General features: G+C 41.5%; 1 protein-coding gene across 1 annotated transcript in view; it reads left to right on the top strand.

The window, feature by feature from the left end:
• Nucleotides 1-19,342, top strand: part of ipo8 (importin 8) — a 44,185-nt gene that overhangs the window by 11,599 nt on the left and 13,244 nt on the right. Inside the window, exons 8-19 of the mRNA XM_088366826.1 lie at nucleotides 13,843-13,937; nucleotides 14,053-14,137; nucleotides 14,214-14,348; nucleotides 15,049-15,148; nucleotides 15,281-15,357; nucleotides 15,521-15,637; nucleotides 16,345-16,434; nucleotides 16,897-17,062; nucleotides 17,241-17,401; nucleotides 17,497-17,622; nucleotides 18,131-18,197; nucleotides 18,476-18,601. Of these exons, the coding sequence (XP_088222952.1) occupies nucleotides 13,843-13,937; nucleotides 14,053-14,137; nucleotides 14,214-14,348; nucleotides 15,049-15,148; nucleotides 15,281-15,357; nucleotides 15,521-15,637; nucleotides 16,345-16,434; nucleotides 16,897-17,062; nucleotides 17,241-17,401; nucleotides 17,497-17,622; nucleotides 18,131-18,197; nucleotides 18,476-18,601 (1,345 nt within the window). The remainder of the gene's footprint in view (nucleotides 1-13,842; nucleotides 13,938-14,052; nucleotides 14,138-14,213; nucleotides 14,349-15,048; nucleotides 15,149-15,280; nucleotides 15,358-15,520; nucleotides 15,638-16,344; nucleotides 16,435-16,896; nucleotides 17,063-17,240; nucleotides 17,402-17,496; nucleotides 17,623-18,130; nucleotides 18,198-18,475; nucleotides 18,602-19,342) is intronic.

Raw genomic sequence — 19,342 nt, 5'->3', positions numbered from 1 at the left:
TGAGTGATAGTCCGGTTATCTATAGTTATAGTGGTTTCCTTAAATAAGTGTTGATAACGAGTAGGACCAATTATCAACATCTCAGTTTTATCTGGGTTAAGACGAAGGAAGTTGAGAGACATCCATTGCTTGATCTCCGCAAGGCACGCCTCGAGATTACAACAGTCCCGTGGATCTGTCATCGATAACGGCATATATAATTGGGTGTCATCCGCGTAGCATTGAAAGCTAATATTATATTTACGTATTATGTCCCCAAGCGGAATCATATAAATATTAAATAAAATCGGTCCGAGTACCGATCCCTGTGGAACACCACACGTAACATTATAAAGCTCAGAGGACGTATTACCATGGACCACTCGGTGCGTCCTGCCTGATAGATAGGAATTGAACCAGCTGAGTGCTGACCCTGAGATACCAACACAACTTTTAAGACGCCCTAATAAAATATCAAAGTCTACAGTGTCAAAGGCAGCACTAAGATCGAGTAGTAACAATACAGACGACGTATTTGAATCCATAGCTATGAGGAGATCATTAGTCACTTTAGCAAGTGCTGTCTCTGTAGAATGATTAGCTCTAAAACCAGACTGAAAGGAGTCATATCGATTATTAGCGACCATGTAATCAATAAGCTGCTGCGCTACTACTTTTTCGAGAAGTTTTGCTATGAATGGGAGGTTTGAAACTGGCCTATAATTACTGAGACAGTCCGGGTCAAGATTTGCTCGCTTAAGTAGTGGTTTAATAATAGCGGTTTTAAAGGCTATTGGCACTATCCCAGAGGAAACAGACAGATTGATTATATTTAAGACGGACGGTCCTAAAATTGGAAATAATTCTTTAAGTAGTTTGGCTGGAAGCGGGTCGAGTAAACATGTTGTTTGTTTAGCCGTACTAACCAATTTTGTAAGCATTTCAAGGGACACGCTTTCAAAATTTGAGAGGGTTATTGCATGATCCCCAGCGCTAGTAACCGGCGGAGCGATTGGCATGGTATTCTTGATCTCGTCCCTAATGGACTCAATCTTTTGAGCAAAAAATTTCATAAACTCGTCAGCTGAGTGGAAGGAGCTATCAGGGGTCGGCTGGCGCAGAGTTAGCTTTGCCACTGTATCAAATAGGTATTTAGGATTGTTTTTATTAAGATTAATGACTTGCGAAAAATAACGAGTTTTTGCTAAAATTAGCGCATCTTTATATTTCAGGAGGCTGTCCTTCCATGCCTGATGGAAAACCTCAAGTTTGGTTAAACGCCATCTGCGCTCATGCTTTCTACATAATTGTTTAAACGTACGTGTTTCATCTGTGAACCACGGAGTTGGCCATCTACGGCGAGTTTTCAGACGTAGCGGTGCCACAGAGTCGATGGCTTTTAATAATGTCGCATTGAATTCATTTGTAAGATTATCGATAGAGCCACTGTATGCGGGAAACATGGCGGTTGCCGGCGACAGTAACTCAGACAGCGCAGTTGCAGTCATGGAGTTAAGATTACGACTGCTATAATGCCGATTGCTCTCTTGTCTTTGACAAGGAACTAAAATTTCAAATTTTATTAAGAAATGATCAGACAGAACAGTAGTGTATGGCAGTACTGCTATATTTGAGGTTGCTAGTCCCCGGGATAATACCAGATCTAAGGTATTTCCATTCTTATGCGTTGCTGCTTGTACAGCTTGCGTAAAACCACACGTATCGATTAAAGTTTGAAATGCCGAAGTCAGTGGTTCTGACGGTGAATTCATGTGGATGTTGAAATCACCCATGATAACTATATTATCTGCATTTGTCACTAGATCAGCCACAAATTCTGAAAATTCATCCAGGAAGCCAGAGTAAGCCCCGGGTGGGCGGTAAATAACAACAAGATAGAATGACGGTAACGCAGTGGATCGCACAATGAGAACTTCAAATGTTTTAAATACGTGAATTGAGCGAGGCCTAAATCTAAGCTCAGAATTTGAGATGAGGGCGACACCCCCACCCTTTTTTCGAGGACGTGCCACATGCGAGCTCACAAAATTTGGAGGCGAGGCCTCGTTAAGTGGCAGCAATTCATTAGGTTTTAACCAGGTCTCGCAAAGACCAAAAACGTTTAGATTATGTTCCGTGATAAGGTCATTAACGAGAACTGCTTTCGTATGAAGTGATCTAATATTCATAAAACCGAATTTAAGTGTAATCGGTTGATCAGGGTGCGTATCTATCGAAAGATTTTTAAACGGGATGCGAGTAAAATTGTGTTCTCTAGGCCTAATATCACCTCTCAAAAGTTTATTAGGGCGGTGGGATGAAACGACCGTGGGAATTTGATGATGAATATTTGTTACACATGTGAAGTTATCTAAAGCAGGCACCGTTTCATCAGCAAGACCGGTCGGGACGGAGTGATTGGATTTGTCTACTACCCCAGTAGAAAGTGTGTTTGTGTGTATTGCAGCACTATTTAAACTGTCGCGCTCTAGTCTACACGAGGAGCTATGTGTATGCTGAAAGTCTAGCCTAGCGCTAGTTAACTTTAACTTATCAGACTCCAAACCCATCCTCACAGGTGGTCTAATCACCTGTGCCCTGGCCTGCTCTAGAGTGACCTGTCATGAGAGGCTCAAACAGTAATCTATATTCCTAGAAAGAGTGAAGGCGCCTTCACGGTTAGGGTGAAGGCCGTCCTTCCTCAGCAGGTCGGGGCGGCCCCAGAAGGATGACCAGTTATCTATAAAATACAGTCCCTGCTTTTTACAGAACCCAGCCATCCATCGATTAAGGGAGACTAATCTACTAAACCTCTCATCAGTGCCTCTCCCAGGCAGGGGGCCAGAGACAAATACTCGATGCCGACTCATCTTTCTGGCAAGATCACAAGTCCTCGCTATGTTTTTCTTTGTGATCTCTGATTGTCTCATCCTAACATCATTGGAGCCGACATGTATCACTATGTCCGAGTAGCTAGTGTTGTTGGAACTACGCTGTTGACTAGGCCTATTGCGAGTCAGCTCCCTAAGATTAGCTTCTATGTCGGGTGCTCTGCCCCCAGGAATACACATTACCGTGGCTGGATTTTTAAGCGTAATGTTTCGGGTAATGGAGTCGCCTATGACCAAAGTGCGAGGGCCAGTAGACCGAGATGACTTTGGACGGCTATGCGTCTTACCTGGCTCATCGCGATCAGCAAGCCGCTTGGGGCTAATGCTATCATGCTGTCAATCGTGCACTTATCTGATGTAAGTGACCGGCTCTCCGTTTAAAGGGTAAAATTCTGTACTTTAGCCCCTCTGCAGTAACGTAGTATGTAGGGGAGACGAGAATTGATTTAAACCGATACGGAAAGAAGATTCGTTCCGAGTCTAACCGCTGTTCAGTTAACTAATCTATTGTTAGATTAATTCCGTCATTTCCGGACGTCAGTCCCTTTTAAAGCAAAGAGATCCCGGTATTGAGTAATTTCTTTTCAAGACCCGGGATCAAATTGATCGCGGCCGTTTCAGAGGCTCTTCTTTCCTGTAACGATTGGGGCTTTTGTTAACCACTCGGACTAGATTTAAGTGTCAAACCAGATTCTGACACTCCCTGATGTCAAGGATTAAAGCTGTCTTCATTTAAAAAAGAACTGAATGGTTTACAGTATGACTAAGATAGAGAAACAAAAGAGATTTAAAGCATAAAAGATCAAAATAATCATTAATCGAAATCAAATGATTATAAAGTAGACATTTAATGAATAAGCAAGAAAAAGAATTACAAGTTTAAATTGTTCGAACAACTAACAATAATTTCCACTCACCACTCAATAGAGCAAAGATTACTCAGTCTCAAAGTCTTCTCAATTGAAAACTCAAAACTATCGTAAAAAAAGGGTAAGAGGCTCGAGGTCTAAAATGCTGTTTGGTGGAAAAGTCGAGTGATCAGTTTTCCTTGTTCCAAAAATCCAAATTCTGTTTAAAAGAACAGGCTGGCCTAAAGAAGGGAGATGCCGACGCCCTAAAAATGGCTCCTCTCTCCTGCACCGAGGTCTGCATCTCCCAGCCTGTCTCTAAGCTTAAAATTTGACTAAGTCCAATTTGAAGATAGTATAAATTCATTCTAAGAGACCTTGGGTTAATCTCAGAAAGGATGAAAACTATCTTTTTCTAATCGGTGTTCTCGACCCACGGGCAGTAGCCCGCGAGAGAGAGAGCGCCGCTCTTTGTCCAAACGAACCTTTTATACCAGTTCAGTTCGTGGGTACTATGCCAGCTTGGTCACGTACCAGTTTTTTTCCATGACGTCATACATTGGCCTCAGATGACCCAAATGCTTCCAGAATAGACTGCACCTGCATCTTGGCCGGTCTCAACTGAATTCAACCAGATCAGGTGACCATGTTCTCAGGGATGTAAAAATGTTCTCAGGGATGCTTCATCCTGTTTCCCACTTCCAAATTTTGTCAACTGTCCGTCAACGTGACATTTGCAAATGTTCTTTCTCTGACTTGTGTTCCGTCAAACAGCATTTTGTTTAGGCCTTAACTGGATGAATGTGTACAATGGAACTTCAATATTACATACCATAATTTCCGGACTATAAGCCGCACCGGACTATAAACCGCACCAACTAAAATTCGGGGATATTTTAGTTTTTTTCTTACATAAGACGCACCGGACTATAAGCCGCACGTGCACACTAGTTTTTTACAAAGAAAGACAGTACACAGAAAGCCTTTTTAAAGTTTTAATAACATACTTTAACATGTCTTTCTAAACATTGCCTGTGACGCAGCAGTAGTACCTCAGCAACACGGAAGTGTGCGCGCGAATTATTAACAAAGAAAGACTGGACACAGAAAGCTTTTTTAAAGTTTTAATAACATACCTTAACATTTCTTTCCAAACACTGCCTGTGACGCGGCAGTAATACCTTAGCAACACGGAAGTAACACAGCACTAATAGGGTTTGATTAAATAAAACATAGCGGTAAAAGTCAGAGACGCGGCGGTAACACAGCAGCAACATGGTAGCACAGCACTGACAGGGCTGATTAAAAAAACTTACTAGTAAAAGTAAAATAGAGCTTCATCGTCTTCATCTTCCTCCTGTGCACTGAAACCATCGAAGTAAATTTTAATTACCGTAAATATATGCATTTTTCCAAAAAGTGCACGGCAGTAACACAGCAGCAGCAAGGCAGTACAACGACAGTAAAACTGCAGTAACACATCTGGTTAAAAAAATAACCAGCCTACCAGAAGTCATTGATCGCTTACTGTAAATAGATGTCTTTTTCCAAAAAGTCCTTGTAACACGGCAACAACATGGCAATAACACAGCAGCAACACGACAGTACAACGGCAGTAACACCGCTGGTTAAAAAAATAACCAGCCTACCAGAAAAGTCATTGATCGCGATCTTCATCTTCCTCCTGAGCACTAAAACCACTGAAGTCGTCTTCTTCAGTGTCGGACTTGAATAGGCTCAGGATGACTTCATCAGACACTTTCACACCGTCTCTCTCTTTTTCGTTGTCGCTCTCACTGTCACTTTCGTCTCGAGGTGAAGTTGTGCTCGTGCCGTTCTCTTCATCACGCAGCAGTCCAGCCTTTCGAAACCCGTTGGTGATCGTGGATTTTTTCACACTGCTCCACGCTTTCAGGATCCACTGGCAGACTTGAGCAAAAGTTGCTCTTCGCATGCGGCCAGTTTTGGTGAATGATTTCTCGCTGCTGGTCATCCACGCCTCCCACTCAACTCGGAGTGCCACTTTAAATGCACGATTCACTCTGATGTCGAGTGGCTGCAAATACTTTGTTGTGCCCCCAGGAATCACAGCTGGAATTGAGTTTGTCCTCTTGATGGCAGCTCTCACAGAATCTGATATGGGCCCTCATGCTGCCAAAAACGAGCAGTGTTTTTTTTCTGAGAAAAAATCCTCCTGGTCGCTTGCCTTAGCACTCCGCCAGCCATTCCTTGATGAGGCTTTCCATCATTCACCCTTTCATGTTTATTTTCACGACGATGCCTTTCGGGAGGTTTTCTTTTGACATAGTCATCCGCTTAAAAATCACCATTGGTGAAGCTTTTGTCCGGATGCTGTGCAGCTCAGAACACAAGTGAAATGCGTTCGCTCATGGCCAGTTGTTTTCAGCGTGACAGAGGATTCACCTTTCCTGTTTACAGTCCTACTGAGAGGCAAGTCAAACGTGAAAAGCACTTCATCTATATTTATGATCTCGTCTGGTCCGATGGAATTCTCAGCTATCTTTGTTTCTGTGAATTTGTGGAAGTTTGTAACTTTTTCCTCGTAGTCAGGAGGGAGTTGCTGACACACAGTCGTCCGTGCCCTGATTGACAGGCCCTTTCGTCTCATAAATCTGAGACACCACGATGGTCCACCTGTAAAATCTTCAATCTTCTTTTAGGTGGCGATTGTTTTGGCTTTCAGTCGGATCTGCACGGTGGAAACACCTCGGCCGTCTGCTCTCTGTGTGTTCACCCAGTCTTCAAGAATGTTTTCAACTTCGGGCCATCTGCTTTTATTACCTCTGAAAGCTTTTGTCGTCTTTTTGCATTGTGTCAGTTCTTCACGCTGCCGTCTCCAACGTCTCACCATCGATTCATTGATGACAAGCTTACGTGCCGCAGCGCTATTTCCCTCTTTAACAGCCAAATCGATTGCTTTTAACTTAAAAGCTGCATCAAATGCATTTCTTCGTGTGTTTTGATGATGAGGGTGTGTGCGTGATGCGCGAAATGTTCAAAACACAAACTAGCATGTCTTCTTCGGCGCATTATCTCTTCTTCGTCTGTCTCGCTCTTGCTTCCTGATAGAGCGCCCCCTGGAGGCCGTAAAAATCCATAAATACGCCACGCCGCCCTTTAAGCCTCAGGGTTCAAAGTAACCTTCTGAATAAAGTGCATTAAAAGTTCACATTCATTACAACTTGTTTTTGGTGAGCAAAATGTCAGAAGAATTGAATTTAAATGGTGATTGATTGCAGATGGTCCAAACAGCGCCACTGCTTTGTGTAATCTCTGATGTTGAAAGGTTCAAGGGGGCCGAATACTTTCGCAAGACACTGTAATAGTCACAAGCAACACGGCCAGAATAAGCAGCAGCCATAGTAGTGTTTCAAAATAGTATTTTTGTTGTTTTTTTCTTCAAGATACCGCACAACAGTGGTCCACAGCCTTTTTACGAGTGTATAAAAGTGATCAAGTCATCACAAAAATCACGAAAAAAATCTTATATAAGCAGCACCTGACTATAAGACGCAGGGTTCAAAATTTTGGAAAAAAGTCGCGGCTTATAGTCCGGAAATTACGGTACATGATTGATATTGATTAAACATCGTGACAATAATAACACATACTTTGACAATAGTCAATTTAACACAATCATAACTATGATCGTCGATTCTCCTAGTTAAGTCAAGTTAAGTCAAGTTTATTTGTATAGCCCTAAATCACAAGCAGTCTCAAAGGGCTTCACATAGACAAAAATTGACAATTATTCTCAAAGCATCCCCTGATCTTAAGCTCCCAAAAGGGCAAGGAAAAACTAAAAAAAAAAACTACCAGGGGAAAATGAGAAACCTTGAGAAAGGACCACAGATGGAAGGATCCTTTCAGGATCACCAGGTTGCAATGGATGCAGAGAGGGCACAAATAATACATAATATGAAAATCAATGAAAAAGTTCCCTCATCCTGAATAGGTCCACGAGAATCCAGATAGCCACTGTCAGCTTGGGTGCCACCTAACCACCTCCCCAGCTGGGGAGGGGTGGGGAGAGGGACCAAAAACAAACTCAAACCGAATCGACCACTACAGGTTAATTAAAGGCCATATCATAGAAATGTGTCTTTAAACGTGTCTTCAATGTTTCTACTGAGGTAGCAGTTCTAATTTCCATTGGTAGGGCATTCCAAAGCTCTGTAGCCCGAATAGAAAATGCTCTAGATCAGGGGTGCCCAATACGTCGATCGCGATCGACCGGTCGATCGCCTAGCCGCTACTGGTCGATCACGTGGCATTAAAATGTTTTTGGGTTTTTTTCGCACTTGACGCGTGCGCAAACAACGGCGCTAACACAACACTAACGCTCGCGAGTTCCCTCCAATTGTCAGATCCCTGACGTTCCCTGTTGGTCTGGGGTTGCTTTGGTGCTGGTAAGGCGGGAGATTTGTACAGGGTAAAAGGGCTTCTGAATAAGGAAGGCTATCACTCCATTTTGCAACACCATGCCATACCCAGTGGACAGCGCTTGATTGGAGCCAATTTCATCCTACAACAGGACAATGACCCCAAACACACCTCCAAATTGTGCGAGAACTATTTAGAGCAGAAGCAGGCAACTGGTATCCTATCGATAATGGAGTGGCCAGCGCAGTCACCAGATCTGAACCCCATTGAGCTGTTGTGGGAGCAGCTTGACCGTATGGTACACAAGAAGTGCCCATCCAACCAATCCAACTTGTGGGAGCTGCTTCTGGAAGCGTGGGGTGCAATTTCTTCAGATTACCTCAACAAATTAACTGCTAGAATGCCAAAGGTCTGCAATGCCGTAATTGCTGCAAATGGAGGATTCTTTGACGAAAGCAAAGTTTGATGTAGAAAAAATCTTATTTCAAATACAAATCATTATTTCTAACCTTGTCAATGTCTTGACTCTATTTACTATTCATTTCACAACGTTTGGTGGTGAATAAGTGTGACTTTTCATGGAAAACACAAAATTGTTTGGGTGACCCCAAACTTTTGAACGGTAGTGTATATATAAAATAAATTATTTTTTTAGTGGGAGATCTTTGTGACTTGGTCATTTCAAAAGTAGCTCGCGAGCTGAAAATGTTTGGGCACCCCTGCTCTTGACCCTGCAGACATTTTCTTGGCCCTCGGTGTCACTAAAAGGCTAGCGTTTTGTGAATGAAGGTTACGAGACGGAACATAAGGAACAACTAGGTCGACGAGATATGAAGGCGCTAAGCCATGCAGTGATTTATAGGTTAATAGAAGAACCTTGAAGTCACATCTTAAATGGACCGGGAGCCAATGTAAATTGGCTAATATTGGCGTAATGTGATCAAATTTTCTTGTCCGTGAGAACAGCCTCGCAGCAGCATTTTGTACTAACTGTAGACTTTTGATGCGGGACTTAGGAAGACCAGAGAATAATACATTACAGTAGTCCAGGCGCGACGTGACGAACGCATGTATAATAGTTTCCGCATCACCGGTCGAGAGGATCGGACGAATCTTAGCAATATTACGAAGGTGAAAAAACGCAATTCTGGTTACATTCTTAATGTGCTTTTGAAAGGAGAGCATTTGGTCAAATATTATCCCGAGATTAGTTACAGTATCGCTCTGAGTGATAGTACGGTTATCTATAGTTATAGTGGTTTCCTTAAATAAGTGTTGATAACGGGTTGGACCAATTATCAACATCTCAGTTTTATCTGGGTTAAGACGAAGGAAGTTGAGAGACATCCATTGCTTGATCTCCGCAAGGCACGCCTCAAGATTACAACAATCCCGCGGATCTGTCATCGATAACGGCATATATAATTGGGTGTCATCCGCGTAGCATTGAAAACTAATATTATATTTACGTATTATGTCCCCAAGCGGAATCATATAAATATTAAATAAAATTGGTACGAGTACCGATCCCTGTGGGACAAGACACGTAACATTATAGAGCTCAGAGGATGTATTGCCATGGACCACTCGATGCGTCCTGTCTGATAGATAGGAATAGAACCAGCCTAGTGCTGACCCTGAAATACCAACACAACTTTTAAGACGCCCTAATAAAATATCGAAGTCTACAGTGTCGAAGGCAGCACTAAGATCGAGTAGTAACAATACAGATGAAGTGTTTGAATCCATAGCTACGAGGAGATCATTAGTCACTTTAGCAAGTGCTGTCTCAGTGGAATGATTAGCTCTAAAACCAGACTGAAAAGAGTCATATCGATTATTGGCGCCCATGTAATCAATAAGCTGCTGCGCTACTACTTTTTCAAGAACTTTTGCTATGAATGGGAGGTTTGAAGCTGGCCTATAATTACTGAGACAATCCGGGTCAAGATTTGGTCGCTTAAGTAACGGTTTAATGATAGCGGTTTTAAAGGCTGTTGTCACTATCCCAGAGGAGACAGACAAATTGATTATATTTAAGACGGACGGTCCTTAAATTTGAAATAATTCTTTAAGTAGTTTGGCTGGAAGCGGGTGGAGTGAACATGTTTAGCCGCACTAACTAATTGTGTAAGCCTTTCAAGGGACATGCTTTTAAAATTCAAGAGGGTTATTGCATGATCATCAGCGCTGGTAAACGGCGGTCTCGACTGAGCGATTGGAATGGTATTCTTGATCTCGTCCCTAATGGATTCAATCTTTTTAGCAAAAAATTTCATGAACTCGTAAACTGAGTGGAAGGAGCTATCGGGGGTCGGCTGGCGTAGTGTTAGCTTTGCCACTGTATCAAATAGGTATTTAGGATTGTTTTTATTAAGATTAATGACTTGCGAAAAATAACGAGTTTTTGCTAAGATAAGCGCATTTCAGGAGGCTGTCCTGCCATGCCTGATGGAAAACCTCAAGTTTGGTTAAACGCCATCTGCGCTCATGCTTTCTACATAATTGCTTAAGCGTACGTGTTTCATCTGTGAACCACGGGGTAGGCAATCTACAGCGAGTTTTCAGACGTAGCGGCGCCACAGAGTCGATAGCATTTAACAATGTCGCATTGAATTCATTTGTAAGATTATCAATAGAGCCGCTGTATGCGGGAAACATGGCGGTTGCCGGCGACAGTAACTCAGATAGCGCAGTTACAGTCATGGAGTTAAAATTACGGCTGCTATAATTCTGATTGCTCTCTTGTCTTTGACAAGATACTAACATTTCAAATTTTATTAAGTAATGATCAGACAAAACAATGGTGTATGGCAGTACTGCTATATTTGAGGTTGCAAGTCCTTGGGATAATACCAGATCTAAGGTATTTCCATTCTTATGCGTTGCTGCCTGTACAGCTTGCGTAAAACCAAACGAATCAGTTAAAGTCTGAAACGCCGAAGTAAGTGGCTCTGACGGTAAATTCATGTGGATGTTGAAATCGCCCATGATAATTATATTATCCGCATTTGTCACTAGATCAGCCACAAATTCTGAAAATCCATCCAGGAAGCCAGAGTAGGCCCGGGGTGGACGGTAAATAACAGCAAGATAAAATGACGGTAAAGCGGTGGATCGGACAGTGAGAACTTCAAATGTTTTAAATAGGTTAATCGAGCGAGGCCTAAATCTAAGCTCGGAATTTGAGATGAGGGCAACACCCCCACCCTTTTTTCGAGGACGGGCCACATGCGAGCTCACAAAACTTGGAGCCGAGGCCTCATTAAGCGGCAGCAGTTCATTAGGTTTTAACCAGGTCTCGCAAAGGCCAAAAATGTTTAGTTTATGTTCCGTGATGAGGTCATTAACGAGAACTGCTTTCATATGAAACGATCTAATATTCATAAAATCGAGTTTAAGTGTAATCGGTTGATCAGGGTGCGTATCTATCGAAGGATTTTTCAATGAGCTGCGAGTAAGATTGTGTTCTCTAGGCCTGACATCACCTCTCAAATGTTTATTAGCGCGGTGGGACGATACGACCGTGGGAATTTGATAGTAAATATTTGTTACACATGTAAAATTATCTGAAACAGGCACCGTTTCATCAGCAAAACCGGTCGGGGTGGAGTGATTGGATTTGTCTACTACCCCAGTAGAAAGTGTGTACTGTAGCACTATTCAAACTGTCACGCTCTAGTCTACACAAGGAGCTATGTGCATGCTGGAAGTCTAGCCTAGCGCTAGTTAACTTTAACTTAACAGACTCCAAGCCCATCCTAACAGGTGGTCTAATCACCTGTGCCCCGGCCTGCTCTAAAGTGACCTGTCATGAGTGGCTCAAACAGTAATCTATATTCTTAGAAAGAGTGAAGGCGCCTTCACGGTTAGGGTGAAGGCGCCTTCACGGTTAGAGTGAAGGCCGTCCTTCCTCAGCAGGTCGGGGCGGCCCCGGAAGGAGGACCAGTTATCTATAAAATACAGTCCCTGCTTTTTACAGAACCCAGCCATCCATCGATTAAGGGAGACTAATCTACTAAACCTCTCATCAGTGCCTCTCCCAGGCAGGGGGCCAGAGAAAAATACTCGATGCCGACTCATCTTTCTGGCGAGATCACAAGTCCTCGCTATGTTTTTCTTTGTGATCTCTGATTGTCTCATCCTAACATCATTGGAGCCGACGTGTATCACTATATCCGAGTAGTTAGTGTTGTTGGAACTACGCTGTTGACTAGGCCTATTGCGAGTCAGCGCCCTAAGATTAGCTTCTATGTCGGGTGCTCTGGCCCCAGGAATACACATTACCGTGGCTGGATTTTTAAGCGTAATATTTTGGGTAATGGAGTCACCTATGACCAAAGTGCGAGGGCCAGTAGACCGAGATGACTTTGGATGGCTATGCGTCTTACCTGGCTCATCGCGATTAGCAAGCCGCTTGGGGCTAATGCTAACTGGGCTAGCGGGCTGACTACAGTCCGCGTCTGTGTCCGCCACATCTACTGTTATCGAACTATTCTGCTCTAACTGGCGGACACGTCCCTCTAGCAGGGACAACCTCTCTAAGAGAAGGGTGCAGTTGGTGCACGAAGCCGTACAAACCTCTTGATTCGCAGCTATACTTTGTGTCCGATGATCGACGGTAGACAAACGGTCACGAAGCCTCCGCTCTCTCAGGCACTTCCGGAAGCCCACTCAGTTAGTTAGTTAGCAGACTAAAACACTCAAGCATCTTCAAAACGTATTTTGACAAGCTGGTGACCTCTCGGTTAAGCTCAAGCTTGGGATTGCAGTCTTCCTCCCACCGTATCACTGTCAACCCCTTGTCCTTACTCAACTCTTAATACATTCATGTTTAAATGAAACATCAGTGCTATGGTGCTGCTCAAGTTGCTACTAACTATACAATATTGCAAAGCAGAATAAAATAAAGTATAATGCAGCTTACTCATTCTCATCGCCTCAGATGAGCTTGGGCTTCCTAGTTAGCAAATTAAAATATTAAACCAGTTTCAAAGTATATTATAGCAAAACAAAATAATATAACATAATCCAAAATTGTGTGTTGCTGTGCTTCAGAACAAGTCTTCATCTAATCGATGACTTTTTAAACTATCAATTTATTATGTTAGGTCAATCTGACTTTGGCACCATCTTCTGGTGAAATTTGGAACGGGAATGGAGGTTGACTGGTTCAACCAACAAATTCCCCTTTACCAATTTAACAATAGTTAATTTTGAAGAACTAACTTTTAAGTAACCCTTACTCAGGCCCCCTTCTTCAGGTCTTCCTTGTCAAGCTTTGAAATTTGGAATTTCATCTTAGCCAATTCGTCTGGGCCAAATCTAATACACACTCACGCACCATCTTTTACCTTCCTATCCGCCATGTAACTCGACAATGCGTATATTGTGAATTGAATGAATTAGTTGAGGAACTCGCCTGTGCATGGGTCATAACGAAGGTGGCCAAAACATACCCAATTCAAATTAAACTGCATAATGAAGTAACCACCAGAGGCTGCTAGAACCACACAAATGAAAAAAAAAGGCCTTTTTAACAGTTGCTTTTAATATCGTCACATGAGGACAACACTATCACAGCAGTTTCAATATCGCAATTTCACTATATTGCATTTATCGTTATCTCCCATTATAAAAAATTGTGTATATATCACTGCTATCATGTGTGAGTTAACTGCTTTAAAATTAAAAGAGTCACATTTCACTCAATTTGTTAGGAAACTTTGGAGCTGGATGAAGATGACCGTCCTGAGTTATCATGGTGGAAGTGCAAGAAATGGGCACTGCGTGCCATTACAAAGCTGTTCAAGCGGTGAGCAAGGACCTCTTTTCGAAACAAGTAGTCACATGTATTATATTTATATTTGAATATGCGTGTATTGAATATATTTATACTCTGTGTCTATGGTTGTGTTTTTTTTTTCCAGATATGGAAGCCCAGGCAACGTGGCAAAAGAGTACTTTGAATTTGCTGATTTTTTCTTGAAGACTTATGCAGTGGGTTTACAGCAAGTAAGTGTTTGTGAATTGAGTACAAAATTAATAGTAGTTTTGACTTACCTGTCTGTGTTGTCACTGTCTGCTCCAGGTCTTGTTGAAGGTTGTGGATCAATACAGACAGAAGCAGTATGTTACTCCTTGTGTTCTCCAGCAGTGTCTCAACTACCTCAACCAGGGACTTTCCCATTCTCTGACGTGGAAACAGATGAAGCCTCACATGCAGGTGACAGTTTTTTATTTCATGCTCTATGTTTCAAGGGAATAGATCATTTAAGATTTAATCAACATTCAGATGCAAAGATTTATTGCAGGAAATTATAAGCATTATTAAAACAAAGAAATGTATTTTAAATTTTCGTTTTGAGTGATGTATGACTTTGATATACCGTATTAGCGCGAATACAAGACGGTGTTTTTTGCATTGATATAAGACTAAAAAAGTGGGGGTCGTCTTACATTCAAGGTCTAGACATTATACCCATTCACAGCGCTAGGTGGCGCCAGATATCTTTAAACCTAATGCTGAACTTGACTCCCCAGGCAAAAGCAAACCCCTGTCACGAAGAATTTATTAAAAATAGTGGTAGCTATGTGATTGCCCTTTAGTTTACATATTTAAATGTTCAGATATTAAGATGTGATAGACAGTTTTTGCATAAATTGAATGAGGCAGAATAACATGCTTTCTCTCTAAAAATATATTGTTATAATCATTTGTTTCAGATGTACTGTAATTATTTTCTGTATAAAAATTAAATTTGGTGTTCTAAACTTGAGTCTTGAAAAAGAGGGGGTTGTCTAATAATCAGGGTCGTCTTATATTCGGGCCAATACAGTATATTTGATATTATAAGCATTACTAAAACAAAGAAATGCATTTGAAATTTCTGTTTTGAGTGGTGTATGACTTTGATCTCTTCCAGACTATTTGTCAGGAGGTGATCTTTCCTCTCATGTGTTACAAAGATGAGGACGAGCGGCTGTGGCAAGAAGACCCGTTTGAATACATCCGCATGAAGTTTTGTACGTACTTTGGACCTAGATGTGTAAATTTATTCTTGAGATTCATAATGTTATGCTTGAACTGCGTAGTTTTATAAATTATATCATTACACTTTTTCTGACTGATTTCTTTTTTTTTCTTCTTTTTTACAGACCTTTATGACGATAGTGCCCTTCCCACCACTGCTGCTCAGAGCCTTTTGTGCAATGCTGCACGGAAGAGAAAGGAGGTGAGGAATACTACAATTTGCTGCAGTAATGAACAACACATGTGTTACCTGTGTTTGCAACTGTTCCGCTTTGCAAAATAAGTCAAAGAACTGATTAATTGTGTTAACTCTCTGCTTTGTTAACTCTACTACTTTACTTAACGCTCTACTTTTGTCTTAAAAGGTCCTGCCTCAAATGATGGCATTCTGCCACCAGATTTTGATGGATCCCACATCTGACCCCCGAAGGACAGATGGAGCACTACACTGTATTGGAGCGCTTGCTGAGCTACTATTTAAGGTATATATGCTATTTTGTTTTTTTATGACAACGCTAGTGAGACTACCAGAAAGGTGTAAGAAAATGCCTTCTGGTACACTTTGGTTTATTGTGTTTATATTTAATGTTACGAAAGAGATTATGTACACAGACGAATAACAGTACAGTTGTTTTAAGTCCCACGACAATTTATAATTGTGTAATGATTAAATAAGTCATTAAGGGTAAGCGCAAATGTGTTATAAACAGAACGACTGGTTTAACTGTACAGTTGTTTTAAGTCCCACGACAATTTATAATTGTGTAATGATTAAATAAGTCATTAAGGGTAAGCGCAAATGTGTTATAAACAGAACGACTGGTTTAACATTGACACTTGGTACGAAAAGCATAACTGACTCAAATAGAACCTACCTATTTGGCAAGAGGCTGTGGGGTGACTGGTAAATTTTCAAGGGTAGCCATGGCCACCCCCTAGCGGCACCCCTGGTTGTTTTTATACTTTGCTACTGTTTTTATATTATCGATTTATTGTTATGCGTCTTACAAGCTGGAATATTGAATGAAATTTTGTTGTGCAATGTACAATGAAAATAAAGTCTTCTCATCTAAGTGGTCCTGGAATTCAGTGAGAGGAAATTATTTTAAAAATTCAGCTTTATTTAACACAAGCTAACAGCTCTTCCAACGTTCTTCTCTTTCTTTGGGCTTTGCTGCGTGTTCTGCAGAAGCAGCTTTACGTGGATCAGATGGAGTTGATGCTGCAAAACTATGTTTTCCCTTTGCTAGACTCTCGATTGTGTTACTTGCGAGCTAGGGTAAGTGAAGCATACATAAAACAAGTTACACACTCTGGGACACTCTGAACTGGTTGCCAGCCAATCGCAAGGCACATAGAGACAAACAACCAATCACCCTCACACCTATGATCAATTCAGAATGCTCAATCGGTCTACCAGGCATGTTTTTGGTATGCGGGAAGAAATCCACGCAGCCACAGGGAGAACATGCAAACTCCACACAGGAAGGGCTGGAGGTGGAACCCACACCTTCTAAACTGTGAGATGGACATGCTAACCAGTGCGGCACCGTGCCGCTAAAACAAGTTATATAATAAAAAAAATAGCATATATTTAAACAAATATGCCTGTTTTTTGTAAACAAGTGGTACTCGTGTAGAATGGGGAATAAACAAATGATAATAAATTAAGCTCAAGCCTGCAACCTATGTCATAAAAGATTCTACTTTTATTCATTTGTGGTTTTGCCGTTTTTGTCAGTCATGCTGGGTCCTCCACTGCTTCAGTCAGCTGCATTTCCACAATGTGATGGCTTTGAGGAATGCCGTGGAGTTGGTCAAGAAGGACCTGGTTGATGACAATGAGATGCCAGTCAAGGTGGAGGCTGCCATTGCTTTACAAATGTTGGTCAGCAATCAGGAAGAGGGTACGTTGAGGAATGTGAGCTATGGAACTGGATGTGTGATGATATGAGGGAGCAAATCAAGTGAAGTCTTGTAGCATTATGATTTACATTCTGTTAGTGTGTGTTTGTGTGTATAGCAAAACTGATCTTGTAGCATTATGATTTACTTTCTAAATGTGTATTTTTGTTGTGTGTATAGCAAAACTGTACATCCGGCCACACATTCGACCTGTTATGCAACAGCTGCTCCATGTGGTGAAAGAGACGGAGAATGATGATTTGACCAATGTCATTCAGAAGATGATCTGCGAGTACAATGAAGAAGTTGCAGTAATTGCTGTTGACATGACACGGAATCTGGTAAGACATGTGACTGTGTTGTCTGTCATATGTTCTGTAAAGCGCTTTGTGACTGGTTCCGACACTTGAGTGTACTCTATATGCGTATTTCCCAGGCAGAGATCTTTACCAGGGTTCTTCAGAGCGAGGAATACGAGGAGAATGAGGACAAGACCGTCATCGCCCTTGGAATTCTCAGCACCATTGACACCATTTTGACAGTCATGGAGGACCACAAGGAGGTTACTCTTGTGCTGTACTCACGGATATGCGCACACTCTGTGTATATAGTGCAATATATACGTGTGCGCGTGCGTGCGTGCGTGCGTGCGTGCGTGCGTGCGTGCGTGCGTGCGTGCGTGCGTGCGTGCACATGGCCCACACACGAGGCCCTGGGATGGTGCCATGGGGAACATTTGTGCTAAGTGTGAAAGGATTTATTTGCGCTGGACAAACTGTGAGAGGTCAGAGTGATAAAGACAAAGAGCTCATGGAGAATGTAGATTGAGGTGTTGTGTAGTTGAGCAGAAAATCTTTTTTCATCTTTAATATGGGCTGAAAGTCACTATTGGGATCTGAAACCTTGCTGAGTGGAAATGGCTCTGATGTAGAGAGGGGCAGTAAATATGAACATAATTTCCATGCCAAGTGTAACACACTTTGGAAATCCTAAAATGAAGTAATTAAGAATATTTTACTGTAAATATACAAATGATTGGGTTTTTTGGGTTTTTTTATGCTGTACCTCAGATCACTCAACAGCTGGAGGACATCTGTTTGCAAGTGATTGGCCTGGTCTTGCAGAAACCTATTATAGGTATGGCAGGTGTGTCTGTGCAAGGACTGAATAGTGTTTGGTTTTTGTAAACTCACACATTTTATTTATTATGACCCATAGAATATGTTGACAATTAATGAAGTCAGACTGATTACTGAATAAGAAAGTATAAATTGAATAATACACCTAATTATCAGTTACAATGTCAATTGTCAACAATTGTCAATGTCTCTATTTGTGGAAAAAAAGTCCTGGATGATCATGTACGTATGTGGTTTTGGAAGTATTAATGTGCATGAGCTTTATATCATTCACAGAGTTCTATGAGGAGATTCTGTCTCTGGCATTCGGACTCACATGCCAGACCATCTCCCCACAGATGTGGCAGCTGCTAAGCGTCTTGTATGAGGTCTTTCAGCATGACTGGTTTGACTACTTCACTGGTTGGTCTCACCTGACTCGACTGTTGTGGTCAGAAGTTTACATAGACTTAACATGGGGCACGAATGTCGTATCGGTAATATTATTTGAACCGGGTGAAATGATTATCCAACAAAATCTTCAGTGGTTTTAAAACAAACCAAATTGTGTTTGAAATCAATTGGCCCCCTTGCTGCCACTTGCTGTCAATTGAAAATGTCACTAAAGTGCCTAAGCACTCCAGTAATATCATGTGACGTTCTCAAATTGGTCGTTACCTGAGCAACTGTGATGTCATTTACAGTTTACACCAAGTGGCAAAATGGCTTCACACTAAGATGGGTAAAACAAGTGAATTTTGCTGCCTAATTACATTTGACAAATGGCAATTTTAGTCAGAAAACTGCATTTAGACGAGTGGGGGTGAGTTTAACATGTTATTATTAAGACATTCATGCTCATAGGTTTATCGTTTTTTAACTTCTATCCTCAAATTTATATTCTACTTAATGGGATATTGTTTTCATTCCACTTTAAACACTCAGAAATGACTGGTCATATGATGCTCACAAGCTGAGCTATGATTGGGCCTTCAACATAGGGGATGTCATTCAACAACAACTAGCAAAAATGTGTTTTTAAAAGTATTGAATGTACATGAAAAATCATAGTTATGTAATTTGGTATAGACAAAATCTTTACTTTTTTTGCTGCTGAAATTAGCTAAATAAGTTGACCATCTCTTTAAAAGGACCAATAAATCT

The sequence above is a fragment of the Syngnathus floridae genome, chromosome 22, assembly GCF_059516105.1.
Source record: "Syngnathus floridae isolate MCC-2025c chromosome 22, RoL_Sflo_1.0, whole genome shotgun sequence".
NCBI classification, from domain to species: domain Eukaryota; kingdom Metazoa; phylum Chordata; class Actinopteri; order Syngnathiformes; family Syngnathidae; genus Syngnathus; species Syngnathus floridae.
This window is presented reverse-complemented; position numbering and strand designations above follow the sequence as displayed.